General features: G+C 35.2%; 1 protein-coding gene across 3 annotated transcripts in view; it reads right to left on the reverse strand.

Moving 5' to 3' along the window:
- Positions 1 to 22,028, reverse strand: part of LOC150092343 (pantothenate kinase 1-like) — a 120,856-nt gene that overhangs the window by 73,577 nt on the left and 25,251 nt on the right. For all 3 annotated transcript variants that reach the window (XM_090415166.1, XM_090415165.1, XM_090415167.1), the window contains exons 3-4: positions 12,936 to 13,114; positions 1,432 to 1,605 (exon numbers count right to left, since the gene is read on the reverse strand). In XM_090415166.1, the coding sequence (XP_090271292.1) occupies positions 1,432 to 1,605; positions 12,936 to 13,114 (353 nt within the window). The remainder of the gene's footprint in view (positions 1 to 1,431; positions 1,606 to 12,935; positions 13,115 to 22,028) is intronic.

Consider the following 22,028-nt stretch of genomic DNA (forward strand, 5'->3'; position numbering starts at 1 on the left):
ACTAGCGTAAGCTAAAGCACATAGTACAAACTAGGGCAACTCGTGGCAAAAGTGGATAAAGCTCTGATCACTATTCTTAGTATTTCCCATAATGTAAAACACATCTCCTAGGAGATGTATGATGTTATACATTATGGTGGAAGGTCACTACCCAGACCAGTTTCAACCCTCATTGGGATCTCATCAGTGAGTAGGCAGACCAGATTAATACTGAGGGTATAGCGAAAAGAACTTATATGCTTTGCTATATGAGTTGTCAAAAAAAGGTGCACCCATAAATTACTTAAATAAAAGAGTAAATAGGCTTCACTTCGGCGATGTAACATTATTTAAATGAAGGGGGATGTTAAATCACACATTATTTCAAAGCCGAATAAGAAACTCAAAGATCGGAATCAAAGAGTTTCCACCTTCCACCATAATGTATAACATCATACATCTCCTAGGAGATGTTTTACATTATGGGAAATACTAAGAATAGTGATCAGAGCTTTATCCACCTTTGCCACGAGCTGCCCTAGTTTGTACTACGTGCTTTAGCTTACACTAGTATCCACCGATACTTTTATAGTTTACTATACTATATTCGGCATGAAACTCTTAGATTCTGATCTTTGAGTTTCTTATTCGGCTTTGAAATAATGTGGGATTTAACATCCCCTTCATTTAAATAATGTTACATCGTCGAAGTGAAGCCTATTGGCTCTTTTATTTAAGTAATTATTATTATGAATTATATATGAATTATTAACTTTCTCTATGAGAGAAAAAATCAAGTTTTGAGAGTTGTTAGTGTATATAACATGAATGCATTTAACAGAAGGTATCACATGTGATGTGAGTAATATGTGGTCTCCCTTGATATTAATAATATTATATATTCACCATTTTCATTAGGATACAAGTATTTTTCTTTTATTGAAATTTTATTGATTTTCCTTCCTGAAAACTAGGTATATTCAATTTTACTGATTACTTAGTAGAGAAAATTTTCATGTGGAAACAAATGTTTTCCATACACCTCAACACAACACAATAAAAATAAACTCCAAAATTAACAATAGTGTATGGCTTAAAATATGACACAAATTAGTTTTTAAGCAAGATTTTTTCCCCTTGTTATATGAAGGTTTGCTTTAGTGGAAGCTAACTGCAAATAAAATTCAATAAAACAAATATTAGATATTTCTTATTTATGATGACTCTAGCAATTGGTATATTTATAGCTACTCAAAATATAAGTCAAATATAGCTGGATTGTGAGCATGTGCAATTTGAGTTTAACTATGATATATTATTAAAAACTACAGTGTGTGGGTGACAGTGGATACTGCAATTCTAGGTTCGAGAGCTTTATCATATTTCATGTAAAGAATACAAAGTTGAAATATGTCAGTATTGTATCATAGTATATTTTAGAACTTGACTTACACGTCTGAAATCATTTTGAAATTTGTAGGCTCCTCCACCAGTTGCACAAACGGTACTAGCCAGAGTTGCCATTCCTTTGGATTTGGCCAATTCCAGAAACACTCCCATTTCACTTGTGGGAAATCTAATGAAGTGAAGAGTTCCTATGCGGCTATCAATTTTCACATTATTCATCTGGAAAGAACAAAATTTTTAAAGATAATATGTATGTCATCATTAGTACATCAAGTTATTTTAAATTAGTTTACAAACAAAAAATTGCTAAATAAAACTAGCAGTGATGACAGCACAGTGATAAAAAAACACTGACTAGGCATGTGATCAGGAATACATATCCATGGTTGAAGTAGAAAAAGCGATCGAAAATCTGAAATGTGGAAACGCAGCTGGAGTAGATGACATTAGACCAGAAATGCTCAAGTATGGAGATATAAAAATTTTACAGCGGCTACACTGCAGAGTTCAGAGGGCCTGAACAGAAGGACGAATTCCAGATGATTGGAGTAGAGCTCTCATAGTACCCATATATAAAAAGGGAAATAAAACTGATTGTAAGAATTACAGAGGTATTTCTCTACTGAGTGTTCCTGGTAAGATTTATGCCAGTATACTTAAGAAATGGTTGAGAAGGATTGTGGAAGAGAAGCTTGGTGAGGAACAAGCTGGATTCAGGCCAAACAGAGGCTGTCAGGATCAGATATTCACTTTACAACAAATAGTTGAAAAGTCAAGGGAATATAACAAAGATCTGTATTTAAGTTTTGTAGATCTGGAAAAAGCATATGACAAGGTGCCAAGAGAGAAGCTATTCAAAACGCTACGGTTGTATGGTGTCAGTGGATCGTTTTGAATAGCTTCTCTCTTGTTTGACACCAGATTTAACATTAAACCATCTCCCTGTACTTCCTTCAATTCTAACTGCTGACTTACAACTCAAATAAAGACTTGAAGTACAGGGAGATGGTTTATTAAATCTGGTGTCAAACAAGGATGTACATTATCACCTCTGTTATTCATTATCTATATGGATTACATTATGAAGGAAAGTGGTATTAAACCTGATATCAAAATTGGAGATGCTAATGTCAGCTCCTTGCTTTATGCCGATGATGTTATACTTCTAAATAAATCTACAAGTCTTCAAGATTCCCTTACTAAATTGAATAACTGTTGTAATAGATATGGTATGAAGGTCAGCAATAAAAAAAACAAAGACAATAAAAATAGGCAGAACTGTTGAAAATGTCAACTGCATTGTGAACAGTGAACCTGTGGAGCAAGTAAAACATTTCAGCTACTTAGGCACGATTTTTAGTGAAGATGGTAAATTAAATATGGAAATAGACAACAGAATCAACAAAACTGGTATGGTAGGAAGTCAACTGAATAAATTTATATGGAATAAGAGAGAAATTAGTCAAAACACTAAATTAATTGTATAAAGACAGTGTTCAAACCAATTTTCACTTATGGATCTGAGAGCTGGGTCAGAAGTAAAACACTTGACCAAAGACTAGAGGCCACAGATATGAGAGTTCTGAGAAAGATTAGGGGCGTGAACAGATGGCATCAATGGCAATATTACATTAAAAATGAGGATATTGGGAAAGAACTTGACATCGTCAGCATCCAGGAATGCGTTAGCAGAGCTAATTTCTGGTCACTTAAACAGAATGGGCAAGGAAATATTAGCCAAACAAGTGTTCTCTGCAAGGTTGGCAGGAAAAAGACCCAAAGGAAGACCAAGATGTAGGTGGATTGATACAGTAAAAAGTGCCTTAGAAGATAGATATATAAATATAAGATCTGACAATGTTGTAGCTTTGACAGGTAACCGATTGATTTGGCAGAAAATTGTAGGTAGGAAGTTAGTAATGATGTAAATTTTTCATGTAGTACTATCATATCCTGTACACCCCTTGAGGGTAAATGTCAGGAATTTGATGATGATGACGACATTCTGAATCATTTTATATATATATGCAGTATCATTGTCTAATTTTCTGCAAGAAGTCTTCTGAAAAAGTTCAATCATTGCTTAGCAGAATAACATCAGGTAGTAGTTAATGATTTGATTTTACAATGCTGAAAGTTACACATGTTGAACACAAAGTCTTCTGTATCTTGAAATTAGAGTATGTCTCTATTTTCTGCAATGTCTTGATCACTTCATATTCTTTTAGATATTTTCATAGCCAAAAGCTAAATACCATAAAAGTAGTTAATTATGAAGTCTTATTATTTGTTATTCATGCTCGAAAAACATTCTCTTTTACAACCCTTAAAAGTGAATTACTCCATATATTATTAAGTCCAGGGTTTGAAGAAGCCATGTCATGTCAAATCCTCATCCAATCCAATGTTCAGGGAATAGGCTGCAGAGATAATTCACACTAAAGGGTCAATTATCTCAGCAGTGTCAACTATTATCTCAACTATCTTGCTGAGGAAAGTATTTTGATTTGAGATATCTTTCATGTACTTATAATATGAATCATATTTGCAACATGGTCCAACACTGTGATCTACAACTCTCTCTGAGAAGAAAGTAAAGATCAATTAAGTGATCTCATCTTGTTTGTAAATTAAAAAACATTGAATAGAAATAAAGGTATTTATAAATTTAAATACACATTCTTTCTCAAGCATCATGACACATCATCAGAATGATAAAGACACATTACATAGTAGTTATCAATGACTGCTGAAGTCAGATCATTGAGTGATACAAAACTGTGATGACAGTGAAAGCACCATTTGTACATTACAAACCACATCTGCAACAAAAAGTAAAGATTAGTTACGTCAATTAAATGAAGACCAATTTTGTGGGATTTAAACATTTCCAAAGAGAAATGTGACAACATTAATCATAATGCTTATTTCTGTTTCAGATAATTAACAAAAATGATGTGTAGTCAAATCTTACTTATATTATTATTTTTCCTGGTAATGAAACATGTTATAAACATTGTACCATCAAGCTTTCAACTTACTTTTAGTTATAATTTACTTAAATTTTTCATTGAAATTACCATGTGAAACTAATCTTTCCTAATCCTCGTTATTATTCCAGAAGCATCTATGGAGTTCCATAGACCTCGTTGTGACAAGCCTACACTAATCATGTTGACATAATGCTTATCTCTCTCTATTTAAAGCACTTTATCAACAAACAGGTTTGGTAACCTATTCCACTCATTCATTGCTCCACAAGCAAAAAAATTTAGTCCTTATACCCATGATAACCACACTTCTCTTACACAACTTCCAGGATGACCTCTTGTTCTCTCCTGTCCAGTCATGTATATGAAAATTTCTTTAACATCTAATTCATAAAACCCTTTTGATAACTTATATGTTTTTATCATATCCCCTGTTTTCTGCCTGTCGGCTAACTTTGATCCATAAAACTTTCAGTCTCCATTTCCATATCACAAGAAACCCAGTTGATAAAATCTATGCACAACATATGTGGTATTAAATCTATGCACAACATATGTGGTATTTCTGGAGCCCTGGATGTAGTTACACTGAGGGCTCCAGAAATACCACACTAGTAATCAAAAAAAAAAAAAAAATATTTACTCACCCACAGCATGAATTGTGGTAAAAGGTGTGTGTGTGTGTGTGTGTGTGTGTGTATGTGTGTTTACCTGGTGATAAACAGACATATCTATATATTTTTACTAATAATAGAATTTAAAATAACCAAATTCAAATTCCCTATCCTATTCCCTCAGCCATACAGCTGGTGGGGGTAGCTATATGCTGCAAGATGGTTTCCCGTTGCCTTCCTTGCCGTAGTATATTTTGCGATTGTAGCCGTGTGTGTTCACGGGACCAGTTTATCTGTTTTGAGAGATGAAAAATCCGAGTTACTGGGAGAAAAAAACCTTCCACCTCTGTATGAGACCAGTTAACTCAGCTTTAGTCGAAAGAGACCAGATAAAGGTTCCTCACATCATAGATGGGAATCGAACCCAAGTCTTTCCAACCAAAGGGCTTCCTCCATACTGACTGAGCGCTATGGAAGCTCAAAATTCAAATTAATGCACAATTATTTGTCAGATCTGGCATCTCTCTTTTTAATTTTATCACTAATTCAATTTTTTTAGCCCAGCATATTACATGCTACTTCTCTTCCACTGCCTACTAACCAATTACTAGTTTTCCATGGCAAGAAAACTAGTAATCTCTCATTTATCAACATACCCTGCAGCTGAGTTTTAGGGAGAGGTAAACAAATGCTTCTTCCATTTTTATGTATGCATCTATGAGATGCATATCTCAGCAGTAAGTTGACAAATTCTGTATATTTCATGGCATTTTGATACTGTTCTGTAACTGGGTGTAAAAGTTTTTGAAGTTAGTAAATGGTTTATTGAATTTAGCTTTATAATAAACTGTATTAAAAAAAAGCACTTCAGGTATTCAAATATTTTAGAATCTATCTTTCTTTGGAAAGCAGCTAGAGATATATTTCATGGCAATTTCTAGCCAAGTCTATCACTGCATGTTTTGTTTTGTTTTTTTTTGTAAAAACTGAAGTCTCGTGAAATCTAAATATCTCCACTTTAAAAAGGCCTCAACAACCTTGTCGTAATCTAGAGAAAATTTCTGTCAGCAGTCCCAGGATAATTTTTATACATTACAGAACACAACTTCGTCTTTGCAGCACTACCACTTGAATTCCTTGAGCCATTCGTATTGAAAGCAAGTCTTGATGCTTTTTAGTTTATGACACAACAGAACTCTCTTTTCTCCAGTGTTTAATATATTCTGATCCTTCACCTTCAGTTTTGTGCTTCACAAAAATAAAAGGTGTAGTTTGCACTTCCTTTCATTTATTATCCATAATGAAGGATGAAAATCATTTAATAAAATAAAATAATATAAAATAATTTAGTAGAAAAGACAAATAAGTTTTTACAAAAACAACAGAAAATGGTTATCACATGAAACAAAGCCAGACTAACTTTTCACGACGCAATGTCAATAATGTGATCTACTCTCTCTGACTCTGCTTTGCAAGATAACGGTGATTTTTAAATAACACTATTAAAAAGCCTTTTTATTATGTACATTCAATTATATAATTACACTAAGCTAATTTATGTTGTGAACTGTGAAAACAAGCTTAAGGCAATACTACATTACACGTGCATACATGATGGATAAAGATGGTTTTGGGAACATTATAGTTGGCAGTGAAGCAAAAGAAAATTGGTCATGTTAAGTTAATTTTTTTTTTTTGTTGTTGTTTAATGGTATCTCTGATTTTTATAAGAATGGTAATGAATTGCAAGTTATGCAAAATAAAAGGCATGAGAATACTTGTCTATTTATTTCAAAATTAATAGGCAGATACAGAATACAGATATAGGTTTTAGTTTATAACAGAGTGAGAGATAAAATAGTGATAGGAATTGTGCTCACGGTGTTCCTTTATTGAAATTTATTAATTGCATAAAATACTATCTCCTGGGTGAAAATAAAACTTCTTTATTATATTCATTGGAGGCCACCCATGATTAAATAACTTGACAGAGAATACAATGAAATGAAAAATGAAAAAAAAAAAGTGTATATTATGCAAAGAAAATAAGGCACTACATTTTGAACACATTTAGAATGAAGTTGCAAATTCACTTGCCACTTGTCTCTGATAGCTCATCCATTGTAAATGGTGGATTTTTGGAGCCCTGGTTATATCAAATCCCCCCCCCCATCCCAAAATGTGTAACTTTACAACTGGTACACTGCCATTTTGCCCAAACCACCCAGTCTATTTAGATCATTCCACAAGATCTGTACATGACCTCTATATCAGCTATTGCTTTCTCCAGTTTTGCATCATTAGCAAATAAATGGATATCCCCCCCCCCTTAAACCAGCCATTCCCAATATCACTGATGTACAAACTGAACAGCAATCCATGTACATATCCCCTGTGGCACACCAGTAGCTGTATGCTTTTTCTTTGATTCAAATCCATCATTATAAAAACTGTAAGGTAAAAAAAAATATTCTCCCACTTAGAATGTGTTGATGAGATTGCATCTGCATGCAGTTATGGTCAGCAGGAATCTGAAGAGATGGAGAGATAGCAGAGAAGATCCAGAGGCAAATGATCAAGATGATAACTGGCCTAGAAAACTGTGCATATAAGGAAGCTGAAGGAATAAGGTCTTGAAAGTTTGAAGAACAGACTACTAAGGAGATATGATCAAAACACAAGGGGAACTTGTGTTTTGATCATATTTTTGATTTTGATTATATTTTGATCAGTATAGATACAATCAGATTTTGCAGCTTATGGCTGGTGCAGGAAGAACTGAGTCATCTCTGGAAACTGGCTAAGAGTATAGATGGAAAACATGTGAGGTCCAGATTCTTTTCATGGCTATTTGTCAGCCATGAAAAGAATAGGTAGCTGTAAATTTGTCTTTGGCAAGTGTGTTAAGGAGATATATGAATAAGTATCTGAGTGATAAAATGAACCTTCCTTAGTGAGTCCTTGGACTCCCTGGAAGAGCATACATAATAATACTCTCTCTTTGATGTCTGTCCATCAGTCCTCTTTCATGCATATCAGTTTCATATCCATCCCCTTTTGCTCCAACTTATGTAATAGAGCATCATGCAGTATCCTGTCAATGGCTTTGTAAAGTTGACAAGATACTGCATAGAGCAATATCATGATATAACTATTTCCAGTTATCCAACTCAGCTGCTCTTTTATTTTAGAAAGTATTAAATTACTAAGACAAGATCTATACTTCACAAAACCATGCTGCTATCCTCCATAAAGTATCATACCGATATCTACTCAATTTTGGATTTTGCTCTTAACCAACTTTTACACCTTAACTGCTACTCCTAAGACATTAAACTGTCTATAATTTGACACCATAGTCTTCTTTGTATAATGGAATTAAGTTGTTTTCATGTCATTCCCTTGGCAATCTGCAAGTGTTGACACAAATGAAAATCTAGTTTGGGGTGCTGCCATTTCTCTTGTACTTTTTCATAACACATAGGCTGGTATCTCATTCAATCCCACAACTACATTCATACTGAGATTTCTTGCCATTTCGAGTTAATCTACTTTTATTCTCACTTCAGTCACTGCATTATCTCCACATGGACAATATACATCTGTAAAATGATCACTTAGTAATTCAGCATTTCTTCTACTTCTGTCATCTTACCATTAGCATTCATTAAAGTTAGTCTTCGATATTCTTTCTACTTTTATCAACATTCATAACAGTTAACCTTCATTATTCTTTTTGTTCACAACATAGAAAAGAATTCTTTGGGATTTTATTTATATGCTTGGCTAAATAAAATTACTAAAGATTTTAGTAATGCTATCATCAACCCCTATGTCCAAAGAGTATCAGAACAAATATCCAGAATCTTAAAGAAATACAATCTTTGCACCACTTTTAAGCCCTACTTAAATTTAGTTATTCTTATCTGCTACACTAAAGACAACCTCTAACCCCCCCTCTCAGTTCCAAGTGTATATATAGTTCCATGTTCCTGCAAGTTGGCCTAATATGGACAAACAGGAAGATCAGCTATTATCTGCATGGAAGAACATAAAAAATACATCTGTAGTCACTATGGTCAATCTGGCCTTGCAGGCCATGCTTTGGATATGGCTCACAGAATCAATGGGAAAAAGCCCATCATGCTCCATCACAGTAAATTTAGAAGAGAAAGACTGTTTTTAGAACCTGCTGCTGCTCTTAAAAATTCGTCTAATTTGAATAAATATGGTTGCATAAAACTTTCCAAAATATGGGAAACACTAATATTTCAAGATCCCAGTTAACATCCTAGGCTGCCAACAGGTGTCCAAAGAGGACACCCCACCTAGTTTGAACTCGAGTCTTTCGTCCACGTTTTACTTAGCTTTGTGCTGCCTTTGTGTGTGTGTGTGTGTGTGTGTGTTATGTCTCATTTTGCACTCCCTGACAATGTCTTCGTAACTGAGATGAAATACTGAAAGAATTAAACACTATTTTTAATCCTTTTCTAGTGCTGTTTCACTCCATTCAACTTTTAACATAAATTATTTTCTTGTTTGCTAAGTACAACTATGTTTTTAGAGATAAGAGGAAGATAATACTAACTGAAAAAAATAATGATTGCCTTTGTTTTCTTTTGATGTTTTTGCAAACAATATCCAGCAGTATAATAATAAAACAGAAATATCACTAGATATTTATATATTTCTCGTAGAAAGGCAGGCATTATTTATAATGCTCGGCCATCATGAATAATGACCAACAAAATCGGGCACTGTAATAAATTTTACGTTGTTTATCATAAATCATCACATTGATGGGTCAATATGAATACTGCTATCATCTGGTCAGGCAACATAATAATGACGATACCTCTTTGGAGGCGTATTGGAGTATTCAAGGCGGTAGGGGTTGGGGGAGGAGAGATTCTTTGGATTTCTTTTTGTTGGAAGATGTGAAGGGAACTTTGTCCAGGTCACTCAAATTTTTACAAAATCAGCGTATTTGACAATGATAGTGAAAGAGTCAAAAACCAAAGTGACTTGGCCCATAACATATAAACATCATATAAGGGTATTGTAATATGCATATAGAAATTTGATTAAAAATTACATTCACACTGAAGAAATATCAGATATTGCACAATGCCCATATTGCTTTGGCCATGGCAGCAGAAACTGCATGGAAAAAGAATTTAGCATAAATATAAAAATATTACAAGAAGGGTGAAGTACTGGAAGTGGGTAGAAGGAACGACAGGATCATGCGAATGAAATTGGGTCTTGGAGAAGAGCGGGTGGTCGTATTATGTGTATATGCCCTGCAAGTTGGTTGTACAGCAGAGGAGAAAGATGAGTTCTGGAATGTGTTAGATGAAGAAATGAGGGAATTGGAAGAAAATGAGATGTAATTGTCGGAGGAGACTTGAACAGACACAGAGGAAGACAGAATAGAGACTGTGAAAGGGTGCATGGTGGCCACGGAGTGGGAATGATGAACCAGGAAGGAGAGAGGGTTGTGGACTTTGCAGTAGTGTTTGATCTGGCAATTGTGAACTCGTTTTTCTACAAGAGGGAAGAACATTGATAACATTTAGGAGTGGTAACAACAGTTCACAAATTCACTACATTTTGACTAGAAGAAAACATCTTAAGGTTGTGACAAATTGTAAAGTAATTCCAACAGATCAAGTAGCACAGCAACACCGACTGCTGTGCACAGACTTTAAAATACGATCGAAGATAAGAACCTCTGGATGCCATGGGATGAAGACAATTAAGTGGTTTTGCTTAAAAGAGTAGAGTGTGAGGAATCGTTTTAGGGAGAGGGTGTTAGAGAGGATTTCGGATGGACTGGAAAGTGTACAACATTGGTGGAAACATAATTCAAAAGTAATCCCAAGCTGTGCAATCGAGGTGCTTGGTGAGACATCTGGAAAGATTAGAGAGCAGAAGGAGGGTTGGTGGTGGAATAATAATGTACAAGTGGCAGTGACAGCTAAGAGGAAGGCAAAGCAGAAGTGGGATGAGTCAAGAGTGGAAGAGGACAGAGAGGTGCACAGAGAGAGAAAGCAAGAAGCCAAGAGAGTTGTGGCACAGGCAAAGTCCATGGCAAATCAAGATCTGTATGATCAATTAGAAACAAAGGAAGGACAGAGAAAAATTTACCAACTAGCGAAATGTAGAAATAAAGCAGCAAAGACATCTTACATGTGAGGCAGATCAAAGATGCTGAAGGAAGAGTATTATGGAAGGATGTGGACATAAGAAACAGATGGAAAATATACTCTGAAGGACTTTTGAATGAGGAAAATGCAAGGACTCACAGAGGAGATGGGCAGCCTTCTGAGGGGATGGTGCAGAACATCAGTAGAGTGGAAGTGACGGAGGCCATGAAGAGGATGAGGAATGGAAAATCAGTGGGCCCCAACAGAATTCCAGTGGAGGCATGGAAGGTACTGGAGGAAGAGGGAATTGACCTGCTGTGGGACCTGTTCATGAAAGTTTGCCGACAGGAAAATATACCCGAGGAATGGAGGGAGAGTACTCTTGTCCCCATCTACAAGGGTAAAGGGGATGCACAAGACTGTAAAAATTACAGAGGAATAAAGTTGATGTCCCACACAATGAAAATCCTAGAAAGGGTTCTTGATGGTAGATTGAGGAAGGAGGTGGAGATTGCAAAGGAACAATTTGGCTTCATGCCTGGTAGATCAACAACAGATGCTATCTTTGAGTTACGGCAGATGATGGAAAAGTATCGAGAGAAACAAAGGGAGCTACATCTGGCATTTATTGATCTGGAGAAAGCATACGATAGAGTGCCAAGGCAAGAAGTCTGGAGGTGTCTGAGGGAGAAGAAGGTGCCGGAGAAATATGTCAGGTTGGTGCAGGAAATGTACAGAAATGTGAAGACAAGTGTTCGGACCAGTCTGGGACAGACAGAAAGTTTTCAAGTAACAGTGGGCTTGCACCAAGGGTCAGCATTAAGTCCGTTTCTGTTTAATATTGTGATGGAGGTGAGAGAAGATGCGCCTTGGACAATGTTGTATGCAGATGACATCTTGCTGTGTGCAGATTCAAGAGAAGAAGCGTGAACTAAACTGGAAAGATGGAGAAAAGTACTGGAAGAGAGAGGTATGAGACTGAGAAGAAGTAAGACACGAGTATATGTGTTGCACGGTGGGCAGCAGACAGGAGATCTGGAGCTGGAAGGAAATGTCATCAGGAAGGTGAGAGACTTTAGATACTTAGCTTCAACAGTGGAAGAAGATGGAGGAGCTGAGAAGGAAGTGGGATGCAGGATACAAGTGGGTTGGAGGAACTGGAGGGAGATGGCTGGAGTGTTATGCGATAAGAGGGTGCCGATCAATCTGAAAGGCAAAATCTATAGGACAGTAGTGAGGCCAGCTATGACATATACTATAGAAACTGTGGCCCTGAGGAAAAATAACATCAGCAGGATGGAAGGTAGCAGAGATGAGAATGCTTAGGTGGATGTGCAGTGTGACCAGAAAGGATCGTCTGAGAAATGACTATGTCAGGGGAACAGTGAAAGTTACGAACTTAGTAGCAAAAATACAGGAGTTAAGGTTGAGATTGTTTGGTCATGTGATGAGGAGGGAGGACGAATATGTGGGAAGAAGGGTCATGCAGATGGATGTGCAAGGAAGGCGGAAGCGTGGGCGGCCAAAGAAGAGATGGAGGGAGCTGGTAGAAGAGGACTTGAGGATGAAGAACTTGGATGTGGTGACAGCCCAAGACAGGAGGATGTGGAGGAGACTCATCATCAACGGTGACCCCACTTAAGTGGGAGAAGCTGCAGAAGAAGAAGATTGTACTGGTCACCCTTAATTATGATCCTTAAGTGACCCTGTTATCTTTTCCCTCCTCCTATACATATATTTTAAGCACAACTTAAAGCCTGATGTATCGAATAAATTTGCTTCTGAAAACATCTTACTTGCAAATGAACGTCCCTCCTGCCTGTCTGTCCATATGCTGCATTACTTTTAAGATAATGACGAATTTTCTTCAGTGTCTCTACTTCACCATCTTCTTCATCTGGTGTAATATCTGTTGGTTCAAAGTATACTAATTTGGCAAGTGTTCCTCCAACATCCATGCCAAACCATGGCATTGCTATTTTAAAAAAAAGATATGCATTCATTATTATACATTTCACATTTCTAGATAATTCTATGTTTTTAGACTATATATTTCATCATTCATTAAAAACATTGGCCACTACTTTATTTCATTATCAAAATCAAGCACTCCACTAGGATTTTTTTGATATATTTAAAAAAAGTAAACAAGTTACCAGAATGTGTTGAAACAAACATTTGTATGTAAAGAGTTACTTAATGATTAAAACTATAATGGTATAAAAATATTTTGATACTGCATGAAATGGAGGAGAATAGGATAGAAGTAATATGATAAAATCACTAGTGTTTTTCAAAACATGACTTAAAAGTCATATTTTGAAAAACAAAAACTAAGGTTTAATTCTCCATCAAGTGTGGTCAGCTCTAATAAAAAATCTACCTCAATCTGAGCTCGGACTGTATGAACGAGAACAAGAACACGTGACATCGTCCAGTATTGTTCAATGTCAATAACGTTTTATATCTGCATTCTGTTATTTGAGTTTATGAATAGCCAGACGGTTATGATTTGTATTTAGTAATTCTCTTGTTTAAACTTTAAGTTATACTATTTACCCCCTGAAGATGTAAATCCTACGATTCACGAAACTTGTCGGGAACTATTATTTCAGTATTTTGTATAACTGAATAATAAAAAATGTGGTGTAATCACCGAAATATATCTTTTGAACCAATTAGCCACAGAAGTCTATGCCTGCAAAACATGACTTGTCATTATCAGCTTAATCTAGCAATCAAAAGATCATGAATTTACATGTAGGCACTGCACCAATCACACATGCCGGGAAAAAAAAAAAAAAAAAAAAAAAGAACTATGATTGTTATTAATATCACAGACCTCCAAGAGAGTCAAGGACTCACTGAGGAAGGCCAAACATCACCCACACCACCAGGCTGGCATTTTTGTATTATTCCCATTTTAATTAAGATATATTTTAAGTATTTTATGGGATTTTCTTCTTGCCATCATTTGCTATATTCTCTTAAACTCTTCAGATCACTGAGCATATGAGTTATATTTTAGATGCAAAGTGAAAGATCAAGATTGGACATAGGCTCCCAAAGGATACGCATTTAAAATGCATTCTGCTAATCTAATAGTATGGAAAGTCTAGAGATCAGAACATGTAATAAAATAAAATATCTAAACAAACTTGCAATCAGTGATGAAATCAGTACATCATGACAGTATTTTACCAGTTCCAAAACCAACTGAAACATTGACTACAAATGAAGAAAACTACTGTTGAATCTGAAAGTGCGGCATCATGTTCTTGCGAAATGAATACATATGTTCAGATGCCAGTTATGTAAACATCTTATCTGATAACCCAAGCAGAGTTAATAATATTCTGATAGATCTGAATTTAACAAATTGTAAGCTGAAATCTTTGGGTCTAGATTGCAAGGATGGAACCTCTTTGATGATATGAAGATCAGCACATTTTGAAAGTGTTAAGAAAATTCAGAATTATTTTTTGCCATGAGTGATGACATTGCATTTTGCAATTATATTAATGGAAATGCTGGGGAGAAAACATGATACAGTGAACAGTGTTTATAGATGTATCAAAGCTTAGTCTGAAGATTGTATTTTTTCACACTAGAAATAAATAGCCCTTTATTCCAGTAACATATGCTATCCATATGAAGGAATCCTATAAGAAAATGACTTTGCTTCATAAATACATTAACTAACATGAATACAAGTGGAATATGAACCTCAGAATAAGAACAGTTTTAATGAACATGCATTTATAGTTTGCAAAATAATGTGATTTGGATAGTCAAGTTAAAAACTGCCATTGTGAGGTTGAGAAATGGAGTCTAACAGAGTTAGTGCCTGAGGAGAAAAGCATTTCATATCTTCAATTTTGTGAAACCTGAAAAGTTCTTTCTCTTTCCACCATGTTACATCAAATTCAATTTGATGAAAAATTTTGTTGATGCTTTTAAAAGAATGGTTTCATTATTTCAAGGACAGTTATTTTGATGATGTCTTAAATGATATATATATATATATATATATACACTAAAAAAAATGAAGGCATTCAAAACTTTCGCAGCCAATTTTTAAGTGTTAAAAATTACAATTACAGAAATCTTGTAGCCATGCTACATGATTATTTGTTGCATTTTATTGATCATTAAAGATGAATGAGATGCAACAAGCATTTGCATTTATTTTCTCCTAACCTGGATATTATCAATGAATAAACTTGGCAAATAGTTCAATCTTTTTTTTTTTTTTTTTTTTTTTTTAATGGAACACAGGTATGGATATTTGCAAATGTCTTTAGGGTCTGAAGTAGCTTGAAAATTTTTTTTGGTCCCTGAGCAGGATTTCAGATTATGTTAAAAAATAGATAAAAAGTCTTTTAGAAAATAACAAAAATAAAAAAACTTTAATTCATGCACAGTACTGCTTGATAACTTTTCATGGATGAGAGTCACATGAGGGGGGGGGGGGTTGGAAATAAATGATTTCTGTATCATTCAAGAATAAAGACCATTATAATAAATTTAGTTTAATCCTTTATCCAAGTGTGAGCAAACAAAGTTTGCGCCTGAAAGTATCTTCAGGACTGGGTTAAGGTGGTACACACCAGGGCAACTCGTTGCAAAGGTGGAGCAAGCTACCAACACTCCTATCCTAGTATCTCCTATAATGCAAAACACATAGTGGTTAGGACATTGCGTTGTGGCCGCAATAACCCAGGTTCGAATCCTGGTCACGGCAGTTTAATAAAATTCAATTTTGTGTTTTGCATTATAGGAGATACTAGGATAGGAGTGTTGGTAGCTTGCTCCACCTTTGCAACGAGTTGCCCTGGTGTGTACCACCTTAACCCAGTCCTGAAGATACTTTCAGGCGCAAACTTTGTTTGCTCACACTTGGATAAAGGATTAAACTAAATTTATTATACTCTAACCAAGTGGAAAATAAACTTTCAATAAAGACCATTATAAACAGCTTTGAATATAACAGCAATTAGTCTTCATATTGCTGAAGACTCGTGAATATGAGCATCATATTCTTATTCTGTCCTTTCATATTCTGTTGTAGAAAAAGTTTAACTGTTTTATAAAAAGAGAGAAAGAGAGAAAAACTACATGTAACTGAGTACTAAACCTTAGTTCTTATTGAACTGAGTGGGTAAATTAAATAATTTCTGATGCTTCTGTAAATTTCTAGATGTAATTATTATATAAAGTATAAGGCATTTGGTATGCTGCTATTAATTCTTTTTTACTGCATGGCAGCTAAACCTGATCTCTCTCTCATCTTTATTATTATTATTATTATTTTATGTACATCCTTAATAGTTTATCTAATCAGATTTCTCTGAAGTATTCTATCTGGTAACAAATTCCACAAGCAAATATATCTTGTAAACTCCTGGCTTCTTTCAGGGTGAATGAGGTGGCCTCAGTAACTGCAGTATAGAGAAGACTGTTTTACAATCTAAAGTATTCAGTCAGTCATAACTGGACGGTGGTGGTCTGGTTTTTCTTGCATTCTTGCAAATATATTATTAACTAATTTGGTATTATGAGTATGAGTTGCCTCTGATGTCACTCTTTGCTAAAGAAAGCCTCCCTCCCCCAAATGGGGAAGGGTTGGGTCTACTTCTTCCATGGTGACCCGGTCTATCTTGGAAGAGTGCATATATGAATGTGTATGAATGAAAGACAACACAAACATCTATGATGCCTAACAGGGATTTGAACCTGCAGACATTTAACTGAAGAGCAAATAACCACTTGGCCAACCAGGCTAGCATTTTTGTATTATACCCATTTTGAATTCAGATATATTTTAAGTATTCTATGGGATTTTATTCTTGCCATCATTTGCTATAGCATATCTAGTTTCTCTTATAACCACTTAGAGGAACACAGCATCATTCCTGATGATACTGGTTCTCATTCGAGTGGTTACTTTTGATTTAAGGATTTTTTTTTTTTTTTTGCTGTGTATGCAGGTTAGTTCTGAATGGAGATGAAAATCAAGACATTCAGAAATGGAAGAAATTCTTCTTTATTCTAAATTACTTGCCAGTAACATTTACTATTATGAATGCAGCTCCAATAAGTCCAAGAATTTGTTGAGGGAGAGGAGGCACATTTATACATTCATACTTAAATACCACTGCCAGGGATAACCCTGAGTTCTAGCTCCAACATCGATAGGCTGCAAAATCTCACTTATGTATATACTGTAAGATCCTCTTATTATCTTGCATCTCCCCTCTATTTCTAAAAAACTTGGAAGACCACATTCCCTCAATCTGTTTTCATATGCAAAATTCCGTAAGAGAGTTATTATCATCTTGATTACTTACCACTGAATCTTTTCAATTGTCTCTCCATCTCCTTGGAACCTTGATGATGATGATGACCATATCTGTGCACAGTAATCGAGATATGATCTTATCCAAGTGATATCTTGAATTTGCAAAGTGGGAGAATAACTTCCTGATTCCCTATAAATTAGTGTTCTCTTTAATATTGCAATTATTCAGCGAGGATGACTTAACTAGGGATGTGCCAAATATTCAGCATGTTTTTCAAATATTCTGCCAAAGCAGTAGAAAGATTCTGTATTCAGCTGGCTGAAGGAGAAAAATTCTTATGACTTGCATCATAACAATGCAACAAATTGGGAAAAGCCTTCCCTTATCTTGTGTGACCGCATATAAAGGCTTGTTGTGTTTACTTATAGGTACTTTTTTTGGTGTTTTTATTTTATTTATATTATGCAGTTTTAAAAGTTTATATTAGAAGTATTCAAATTTGTATTGCAAAAGAGTACAGCTTGGGCCATGAATAAAGGAAAAAAAAACATTTGGAAGTTTTAAGGTTTATGTGAAGATTCAAAATTTGCAAAACGTAAAATATGCAAACACAAAATATCTGGGTGATACACAAAAAAGGAAATACACATTTATGATTAATCATGTAAAAATGCAAGCATAGTGATGAATTTGGAAAATAATTTGTAAATCTTTGCATTAAGCTATGGCTGAAATAATTGCATTAGCTAATGCTTGCAATACCAAGGCTAATGAGTAAACTTATTCTGCAGTGCAATTACTCTAGAGAAAATTTCTTTCAGAACCACCTACCAGCTTATTCATCGAAAGAGTTTTTCAGAAGCATGAAGAATCCAGATGTAGGCTATTCCCAAAAATTCTGAAAAATTTTTTTTTCTACACCATAATTATACTCCATATTTCACAATTTAAAATAAAAGTTTTGTTAATATTTCCATTTTTATTTGAAGAAATAATTGTACTGATTTTAATACTTTATTGTTTTTAAAATAAATGTCCCCTAAAAATACAATGACAGTTTTATTACATTGAACTGGGGAAAAATATACATTAAAGATACCAAGAAATTATATATTTGGTTTTAATCCTTTATCCAAGGAAACAAAACAATGCTTTGCATGTTAAATATATTCACGTCTGAGCTACTTGTACATAGAGGCTAATGACTTCACATCACTTGCCTTAGTGTATCCCATAATGTAAAGCACGCATCCTTTCGGGCATGTAAAATGCTATGCATAATGGAAAGGGTCACTATCCAGACCAGTTTTGACTTTTATTGAGGTATCATCAGTGGGAGCCAGACCTGGGAGAGATACCAGGTTGAAGTAATGCAGAAGCCATATATATACATATATATATATCATATACAAGTAGCCAAAAGTGCAAGACCTTATTAATCAAAAATCTCTGGATGACGTTGAAAGTTTTTTACCTTGGAGAATACTATGGATCCAATCATATTTTATAGCCAAATGTAGAAAGAAATTTAAAGTTTCAAAAATTTACCAGAGAGCCATATAACATAACCATCAGCATCACTGGAGTTGCCTTGGCTTGCACTATATGAGGAATTGTTTGAAAAATTTTGGTAAAAAAATAAGTTAAATACATATTTTTGGAAAAAAATCACCTTTATTTCTCAACATAGCCTCCATCGAGATCTACAGATTTGGTCCAGTGAGTTTCCAATTTTTTTCATCCCATCTAAAAAGTAGGATTTGTCAAATTGTGCAAAATAGTCATTGACAGCCTTGATGACATCCTCATTCGAAGAAAATTTTTTCCCACTGAGCCAAATTTTTAAGTTTGGGAACAAGAAGAAGTCACACGAGGCCAAGTCTGGAGAATATGGTGGATGTGGAAGCAATTTGAACCTCAATTCATGCAATTTTGCCATTGCGATGGCTGATGTGTGGGACAGTGCATTGTCTTGATGAAAGAGCACTTTTTTGTGTGCCAATATTGGCAGTTTTTTCTTCAGTTCTTCTTTTAAACAGTCCAACAATGACACACGATAGACTCCTGTTATTGTTTTACCCTTTTCCAAATAGTCTATCATGATAATTCCTTGGGAATCCCAAAAAACAGTGGCCATCACCTTCACAGCTGACAAAACGGCCTTTGCTTTTTTTTTGGTGCTCTTTCACCAGACATTGTCCACTGTTTCGACTGCTGCTTGGACTCAGGTGTGTAGTGGTGGATCCAAGTTTCGCCTACAGTCACGAATTGATGCAAAAAATCCTGCGAATTGCAATTAAACATTGCATTGAAATGTTTTTTCGAATGTGTTTTTGATTGACAGTCAATAATTGCGACACCCATTGCGCAAACAGCTTTTTCGTGTAGGATATTATACACCCATTCAGCTGATATGCCTACAATCTCAGCAATCTCATGCACTTTCACTCTACGGTCTTCCATAACGATACCATGGATTTTGTCAATCATTTCCTTCGTAGTGACCTCAGTTGATTGTCTGGAGCACGCTTCATCTTCGACGGACTTATGACCATGTTCAAATTCATTTATCCAAAAATAAATAGTCTTTAATCCTGGTGCAGAGTCCCCATGAACTACATCTAACTCGGTTTTGATCTGTGCGGCTGTCCACTTCTTCGAATAAAAGTGTTTTATCACTGTACGAAACTCATTTTTCTCCATTTTAATGAAAAATGAAAACGCGGTCATTTTAAATGTTTGCCAAATGAGAACTATGCATCGCAGGTGGCTAAAATTTTGCCAGGGGTATGAAAAAGATGATATAGTTCACCCACTGTTTGTAGGTCCCTGCTTCGTGTCTTTCCAAGAATAGCCGATTCATGCCGAAGGGGAGAAAGAAATGAAGGACGTCCGAATTGGTCGCCAACACGCGAAATCACGTGCTTTATAGGTAAAATTTTCTAACTGTTATACAAGCAACATAGTTAACTACAATAATCATAAAAGAGAAGTAATTTTCCGACCGTAATAATAAACAACTCATCCCACAATATGGACTGATTACCCTATTATCGGAATGGATTCTCCTTTTTCTGAGATGCGCAGAAGTGTCGAAGGATCTCTAATCGGTGGGCGAACTATACGTGCCGACACTGGTATGAATGAACAAATTGTGTCGCCGTCTAATGGAAATTTACCAAATTTTATAAACAACCCTCTTGTATTTTAAAGGACACAAATTCTGCACAGGAACTCATATATTTACCTTTCATTAGTGCATTAGGTTTCACTGATTTGATAGGTGTTTTGAACAGTTCATTTTCATCATTAGACCATACAATAAGTTTGTTCAAATTGCCAAAGTTCAAAAACTTGTGAATGACCTAAAAAAGGTCACTTTCATAAGTAGCTCCTAAACTGGATCTCTTAAAACGGAACATCATCTGACAAAGTCCACCACCTCACAAAATGTCAGCTCAAAGTAGCAATTGGCAAAAACCTGCTATATACTAAACATGCTCAGCAGATGGACTGACAATCATCATGAACTGTTCATTCTGATCAGAGACTATGCAGCAATTTTAAAAAAGTAACAATCCTCTGTTAAATATATACAGCACTGTTAACTGTTCTGGCACAATCAATTGATTAGACCTGTGTCCCTTTATCAGATATGCAAATTATAGCATAGTTAATGGACAACATTTCTGGAAAGATGGATTCAATCTTTGGTTCTTTATTTATTCATTTATCAGTTTCTAAAAGAAAAACCCTTGAAAAACCTTTTTTCTTTTAGAAAAATAATGATTGAGGAAAGGAAGGAGTAGTGATAGCATTCAACCCCGAACCTGCAGATAAACTTCTTGCTTGGAAGGCAGTTAAAAATAGAGTAATGTGGGCAAACTCCAAAATGGGGAAGTGGAAAATGAAATTTATTTGTGCTTATGGTCGTACAGAAGGTTCTTTTAAGAAAGAAGGGAGGAATCATTAGAACAGGCAGCTGACATAAAGAAAATGGAAAAAAAGTGGTCCTTGTTGGAGACCTTGAACTGCAGAGTAGGAAATGAATCCCACAAAATTTTGAGAAAAGGGCAAAGCTAATAATAATGGTAAGCATTTACTGGACTTCTGCTCAGGACATGGACGAGTCATTATTAACACCATATTTCCACATAAAGATGTGCACAAATTCACATGGAAATAAGACAAAAGAAATTTTTAAGATACATCGTCGATAGTGATATCATAACGCTGGTTCAGTATACAAGAATGTATAGCGGATTCAAAATTGGAAATGGCCATTACTTAGTACTGAGTAGGATAAAAATGGATATCACATTGAAAATAATTAAATTTGAGCAGCTTTCACAGGTAAATTGTAGACTGAACTATGCAAAGATTATTGAAGAAAATTTGAAGCAGTTTGAAAACAAGCACCAAATCTTGGAGTCTCAGTGGGTGGCAAACTCTGAAGAAGACATTGATTGATTCATTGCATAATGAATCAATTGCATGATGTTCTGAAATTCTGATATTAGCTGTTCTGCCTGTTTGGCCAAAGTAGGACAGCTAATATCAGAATTTCAGAACACAAGAACTACATCC

Source organism: Typopeltis vanoorti, chromosome 26 (genome assembly GCF_054136105.1).
Source record: "Typopeltis vanoorti isolate ZY-2024b chromosome 26, IOZ_Tvanoo_1.0, whole genome shotgun sequence".
NCBI lineage: Eukaryota > Metazoa > Arthropoda > Arachnida > Uropygi > Thelyphonidae > Typopeltis > Typopeltis vanoorti.